The sequence below is a fragment of the Bison bison genome, unplaced genomic scaffold (genome assembly GCF_000754665.1).
Source record: "Bison bison bison isolate TAMUID 2011002044 unplaced genomic scaffold, Bison_UMD1.0 scf7180017864370, whole genome shotgun sequence".
NCBI classification, from domain to species: domain Eukaryota; kingdom Metazoa; phylum Chordata; class Mammalia; order Artiodactyla; family Bovidae; genus Bison; species Bison bison.
Genome location: NW_011494942.1, coordinates 11,837,818 through 11,845,083, shown reverse-complemented (window position 1 = coordinate 11,845,083; position 7,266 = coordinate 11,837,818). Strand labels below are relative to the sequence as shown.

At 38.5% G+C, this 7,266-nt stretch overlaps 1 protein-coding gene across 1 annotated transcript in view; it reads left to right on the top strand.

Annotated features, from left to right (window-relative positions):
• Positions 1-7,266, top strand: part of ITPR2 (inositol 1,4,5-trisphosphate receptor, type 2) — a 586,895-nt gene that overhangs the window by 188,856 nt on the left and 390,773 nt on the right. Inside the window, exons 16-19 of the mRNA XM_010856005.1 lie at positions 3,673-3,845; positions 4,742-4,861; positions 4,979-5,164; positions 6,267-6,518. Coding sequence (XP_010854307.1) covers positions 3,673-3,845; positions 4,742-4,861; positions 4,979-5,164; positions 6,267-6,518 — 731 coding nt within the window. The remainder of the gene's footprint in view (positions 1-3,672; positions 3,846-4,741; positions 4,862-4,978; positions 5,165-6,266; positions 6,519-7,266) is intronic.

Genomic DNA, 7,266 nt, shown 5'->3' with positions numbered 1-7,266 from the left:
CTAAAGAGTTCATTGTCTGGTGGAAAAAATATGATGTGCATCTGAAATGTAAGGCAGAGTCATGGAGTGGGTAGGGGAGATAAAACAGTATTGTGGGAATTCAGGAGAGAGAGGAGCTCAGCTCAGGTAACCCAGGAAGGGTGCTTGGAGAAGGAAGCATTTGAATACAATAAGAATCATTAAAAAAAAAAAACAAAAAAACCAGAATCATTTTCAGAAATTGTATGGGAACTGGCATTTTAGTGAACAGATTTCTGAAAAGAGAATAATGGATCCTAGAAGGGCAGTTTCATCGCAAGATACACCTAACCATGGAGGACAGGGAACCCAGGTGTATCCAGGGATATAGCTTAAAGTTGCCAACTCATGTAGAATTTCATCTCATTTTTGTCTTAAAATATAATATAATATACAGTGGGCTCAGTAATACATGTCTGCTTAATACAAAATTGTTTTCAATTAATTAGCATTTGGTAAGTTAGTGTCTTATGTTTCTCTTACATAGTTGGAGAGATGAATGCATAGTCAGGAAACTTCGGTGATGAGTTTAGTCCATCTGGAAGGATGGTTGTGGGAGTGAGCTGGAAAGGCATGTGGGCTGAGCTGTGGAGGGCTGAGGATGTCTGACCTGGAGGCTGGATGCTATTTGGGAATCAGTTCAATTCAGTCGCTCAGTCGTGTCTGAGTCTTTGTGACCCCACAGACTGCAGCACACCAGGCCTCCCTGTCCATCACCAACTCCGGGAATTTACTCAAACTCATGTTCATCGAGCTGGTGATGCCATCCAACCATCTCAAACTCTGTCATCCCTTCCTCCATCCACCTTGAATCTTTCCCATCATCAAGATCTTTTCAAATGAGTCAGTTTTTCACATCAGGTGGCCAAAGTATTGGAGTTTTATCTTTAACATTAGTCCTTCCAATGAATATTCAGGACTGATTTCCTTTAGGATGGACTGGTTGGATCTCCTTGCAGTGCAAGGGACTCTCAAGAATCTTCTCCAATACTACAGTTCAAAAGCGTCAATTCTTTGGTGCTCAGCAAAGTAATCTCTGATTTTTAATATGCTGTTTAGGTTGCTCATAACTTTTCTTCCAAGGAGTAAGCATCTTTTAATTTCATGGCTGCAGTCACCATCTGCAGTGATTTTGGAGCCCCCCAAAATAAAGTCTGTCACTGTTTGCACTGTTTCCCATCTATTTGGCATGAAGTGATGGGAAAAGATGCCATGATCTTAGTTTTCTGAATGTTGAACTTTAAGCCAACTTTTCACTCTCCTCTTTCACTTTCATCAAGAGGTTCTTTAGTTTTTTTTTTTTTTTTCACTTTCTGCCGTAAGGGTGGTGTCATCTGCATATCTGAGGTTGTTGATATTTCTCCCGGTAATCTTGATTCCAGCTTGTGCTTCTTCCAGCCCAGAATTTCTCATGATGTACTCTGCTTGTAAGTTAAATAAGCAGGGTGACAATATATAGCCTTGACGTATTCCTTTTCCTATTTGGAACCAGTCTGTTGTTCCATGTCCAGTTCTAACTGTTGCTTCCTGACCTGCATACAGATTTCTCAGGGAGTACATCAGGTGGTCTGGTATTCCCATCTCTTGAAGAATTTTCCACAGTTTGTTGTGATACATACAGTCAAAGGCTTCGGCATAGTCAATAAAGCAGAAGTAGATGTTTTTTTTCTGGAACTCTCTTGCTTTTTCTGTGAACCAGTGGATATTGGCAATTTGATCTCTGGTTGCTCTGCCTTTTCTAAATCCAGCTTGAATATCTGGAAGTTCACAGTTCACGTACTGTTGAAGCCTGGCTTGAAGAATTTTGAGCATTACTTTGCCAGTGTGTGAGATGAGTACAATTGTGCGGTAGTTTGAGCATTCTTTGGCATTGCTTTTGTTTGGGATTGGAATGAAAACTGATCTTTTCCAGTCCTGTGGCCACTGCTGAGTTTTCCAAATTTGCTGACATATTGAGTACATCATCTTTTAGGATTTGAAATAGCTCAACTGTAATTCCATCACCTCTACTAGCTAAGACCCACTTGACTTCACATTCCAGGATGTCTGGTTCTAGGTGAGTGATCACACCTTCATGGTTATCTGGGTCATGAAGATCTTTATTTGTATAGTTCTTCTGTGTGTTCTTGCCACCTCTTCTTAATATCTTCTGCTTCTGTTAGGTCCATACCTTTTCTGTCCTTTATTGTGCCCATCTTTGTATGAAATGTTCTCTTAGTATCAGTAAGTTTTACTTAAGTCAGGAACACATTCTAGTCAGTAAATTTTCCCAGCATAGAAAACATCCCCAAGGAGAATCCCCAAGAAACTGAAGTGAACACTTTGGACTGTGGAGAAGGTTAAGCTTACCAGTTCTGAGATGTGGCTTGGAATAGAGAGGCAGGCTAGTGGGAAGGAGAAAAAGCAGGTAGAATCATACATGGGGGAAATGCCCCGGTGGCTCTCTCTTGCTCTAAGATTGGACCTTTCTGTTTCACATGGCTCTCCAGGACCTCACCTCCCGTGTCAGCTCTTGTTTTCTCCTCACTGACGACTTTCCTGCTGCAATGGGCACTCTGTGATTACAGAACTCAGAAGACTGGGTTCTACCACCACGGAACCTTCCACTTGCTACTCCCATTGCTTCGATGACTTCTCTCCCCATGATTGCCTCATTTTTAAAAAAAATCATTTCCATTATTTCATCATTTTCATCATTTCTATCCCAGGTCAAATGTCACCTTTTCAGCACCTACCCCATCTAAATTTGTCAGCTTTTCCCATGCTTCTGCTTGTTTCATTTCACTTATCAATACCTAAAATGATCCTGTTTGTTAGGTCAATGACTGCCCTTTATCACTAGGACATGAGCTCCATGGGAGCTTGTCTGTCTTGTTTACTGCCATACCCCTAGCTCTCAATTCTGTAACATGTGTTTGCTAAAAACAAGCACATCCTCTTATATAACCATACTATACAGCTGGAATGGCCTTCCAGAAATATCTATTGGATGAATCGGTGTGAGCAATAAAGTGATTAATCATATTACCTTACTGGACTTTTTTTCCTGTTTACCTTTTTATTTGTGAGTTTTTTCACTGATTTTTTTTTAAAGATGAAAAGTGCTAGGTAATTTTATCATCATTTTAAAAAGAAGATTTAATAGATCATTGTAGTATGTGTAAAAAAAAAGAAATAGCCTAGGTTCACCTGGGATCTTCATATAACAGTATGAAGCTCGTGCTTCATGAACAAAATGTCAGAGGGTCATTTTCCTTTCTGTAATTATGCCAAAATCCTGGGTTATGACTTTTAGTGAGTGTTTGAAGAGGGCCATCTGTTATACTGGTGAGATACTTAGTTATCATGTCATAAAAAATTGTGATTTTAATTAGGTTTATTTTTTTCTAATTTGTAAGTGTTAAGTACCATATTAAAAATTACTTCTAGACATGTAATTTTCTGTTATAATTAAAATGAGGTCTATATTAATATATTGGCAATTCCTTCCTCAAAAATCCTATTTATTTAAGAATTACTTATTTGCTTTTCTTTGGACAATAATTTTTAGTGCATTTCTCTTATGAATAAATTAATCATTGTTGCTGACCCTAATAGAACCTGTTATTTCTAAGCTGTTTGGCAGCGCATTCTGACAGTCCTTCTCCTTTGCAGGAATACATTGCTAAGAATTTCTGTGTCATGCAGTCCCAGATTGGCTATGATATTTTGGCAGAAGATACCATCACAGCTTTGTTGCACAACAACAGAAAACTACTAGAGAAACACATTACAGCAAAAGAAATAGAAACATTTGTTAGTTTACTCAGGAGAAATCGAGAGCCAAGGTTTGAAGTAGTTCATGCAGTCTTTTCTTGTGGGGATTATGGCTTATTGCTGTATTTTCAGAACTTTTGTACAGTTAGAATTCTTTCATGGACAAAACAATGTTGGACTTATTGCTATGATAATTATGTATCATCGTGAGTTATTATCTCATAGGACATCAAAGCCCTTTATAGATAATGTATTTAAATGTGGTTGATTTTCACTCTGATAACTTGTGTTTTTATAGTTCGCCATAGTTTTTTAGAATATGTCCATATATATATTAATACACTGTTTCATTTAAATCCTTGCACATTCTCCTGAAGTACACTGGTCATGAAATATTATCCATATATTAGAGATGCGAAAATAGAAGCCTACAAACCAACTAGAAAGAGAAGTTAGGGTTTCTGACTCCATGGCAAGTCGCCTTTCTCTTATACCATGCTGCCTTATCTGGGAGAAATGATTGCAGAGAAGTCAAGCAGCTTGACAAAATCTTCTTAATTAGCATGGCAAATAAGTGTTAGAAGATAGAATTAGGCCTCTGACTTGACCAGACCGAATTCATGTGCTGTCTGGCTGTTTTACTGAGTACAGCGTTAACTTTGATCTGGCTTTGTTTTGATACTGTACATATAACAAGTCACAGTGCTGTGGGATGAATATCAGCAAATAAGTAGAAGCAAGCTTATATCATTTTTGGAAACAAGATTTGTACTAAATACAAATAATTGGACATTTAATTTGTCTCTAATGATGCAGTAGGTAAGCAACACATTAGAAAACTGTTGCATGGAAATAATATTAAAAATATATCTAGACAGTTTCATTATATCCCAAAGTATATTATGGGTGGTGATTTTATAAGATGCTTTTTGCTAATGTTCAATTTAACTTTTTTTTTTCTTGTCAGGTTTTTGGATTATTTATCAGATCTGTGTGTGTCTAATACCACCGCGATACCCGTAACTCAAGAACTCATCTGCAAATTTATGTTGAGCCCAGGCAATGCAGACATTCTCATTCAAACCAAGTAAGCCCAAATGATGGAGGCATCCTTTAATGTTCATTATTTGTAAGCAGGACAGTTCCTTGTCTTGTTTCTGAATGAACTTTTTCATAGATTTTTGTGTGTGTTATTTATTTCAAGACTGGTCTCAATGCAAGGAGACAACCCCATGGAGAGTGCCATCCTTTCAGATGACATTGATGAGGAAGAAGTTTGGCTCTACTGGATTGACAGCAACAAGGAACCTCATGGCAAAGCCATCAGGCACCTTGCCCAGGAGGCAAAGGAGGGCACCAAGGCTGATTTGGAAGTCCTTACCTATTACAGGTTAAGTATCACGGAGAACCATAATTCTCAGTCTCACATATTGAGAGGTGATTCTCAGAAATCTGTAAATCTGTGAAGTCAGATGTATGTGAAGAAACTTAAGAAGTTATATCAGAACTAAGGTAGCTGAAATACTTAGTATTATTTAAAATATTCACAATAAATGTAAACATCTGTGTTTTCTACATATATCACTTGCTATTTTCTCATTTTCTCCTAGTTTGGAACTGTTGTGCAGCACTGGAGTTTTTCCTCTTGTTGATTGGTGTGGGTGCAGATAATTGAGTTGAGAGGGAGATAGAACTGGGGCCAGGGAAACTGATTTGGTTGGAGAGGTGGCCTCAGAGAAGGTTAGCCAGTAGTTATGTATATACTGCTTATGGTCATGTAGAGACCTAGGACTTTGGACAAACTGGTGTCTATAGTTGTAAAAGTTCAGTGGTGGCATATAGTAGTTGAAGTTTCAGTGGTGGTTGATGTAGTCAGTATAGTGAGAGCAAGAACCGAGTTGGTGTTTTTTGAGTCTAAGGCATGGAAACCCAAAGCAGAAACCAAGACTGGGCCTAAATCACAAAATCTGAGAAAGACAGAGAATTCCTTGTGTCCCCTGATCTCTACAGCTACAGAATCAAAGGCTACTTTCTGTATCTTGGCGGCTGATGAGTCAAAGTGTACTGATGCCATTTGGACTGCTCACTTGAATAATCATTGATCATTTGGGGACTAAGTCTGCACTTGGAATGTAGACATGAGAGCCTGGAACTGAGTGAGCCTGGGCAAGGCAGAAGAGATGGTTTCACGAGAGCTGTTATCCGTAGCCTTTGGGCTTAGTGTATTTGTAATCCTAGGAAACCAAGAACCTAGAGCCTGATGGCAGTCTCCACCAGAAACTTGTTGCTAGAACAAGTGAGAGAAATTGCAACTGCATGGCCATAGAAGTGACCTCATCTGTGTGCCATTCAATCACTTAACCCACTACCACAATGTCCAGTATCACATACACTTGGAAATATTAGAAACATAAAAGTAGATGTGGATTGATACTAATACGTAGACTTTATCCGGATAAGACAAATAATGTAATACATTTACTATTTTTAAGGTACCAGCTAAATCTCTTCGCAAGAATGTGCTTGGATCGCCAGTATCTGGCCATAAACCAGATTTCTACACAGCTCTCTGTTGATTTGATCCTGCGATGTATGTCAGATGAGAGCCTGCCTTTTGACCTCCGAGCATCTTTTTGTCGCCTCATGCTCCACATGCATGTTGACCGGGATCCCCAGGAGTCCGTAGTGCCTGTTCGCTATGCCCGGCTCTGGACAGAAATCCCCACGAAGATCACAATTCATGAGTATGTTTGGGAGCATTTCTCGATGACTTTAAATTCAGCTGATGAACTCAAAATCAAATGTCTTCAATTTCTTAAAAAATTTATTTTATTGAAGTATGATGGTTGATTTACAATGTTGTATTAATTTCTACTATACAGAAAACTGATTCAGTTATACACACACACACACACACACACACACATATATATATGTATTCTTTTTCATACTTTTTTCATATGGTTTGTCACAGGATATTGGATATCGTTCCCTGTACTATACAGTAGGATCTAGTTTTTTTTAATCCATTTTATATATAATAGTTTGCATCTGTTAATCCTAAACTCCTAATCCATCCCTCCCCCAAATGTCTTCAATTTTGAAATGGAATATAAGGAAAAGCATTTCTGTGTTCAAATTTGGCTTCTTTAACCTTCCAAATGCAAATGAGATACTCTTTTTGGAAAGTAAAATGACAGCTTTTGATAATAGAAATGTTATTCTGGAAACCAGTAAACACAAAACGTGTTAATAATAGGAGCAAAAATTTGTTAAGTCTTTAATATTATGGTAGACTTTGATTTAAGTGCTTTACATGTAGTAACTCATTTCAAAACAGGCCCATTTTACAGATGTTCAGCTCAGTTCAGTCGCTCAGTCGTGTCCGACTCTTTGCGACTCCGTGAATCGTAGCACACCAGGCCTCCCTGTCCATCACCTGTCCCGGAGTTCACTCAGACTCACGTCCATCGAGTCAGTGATGCCATCCAG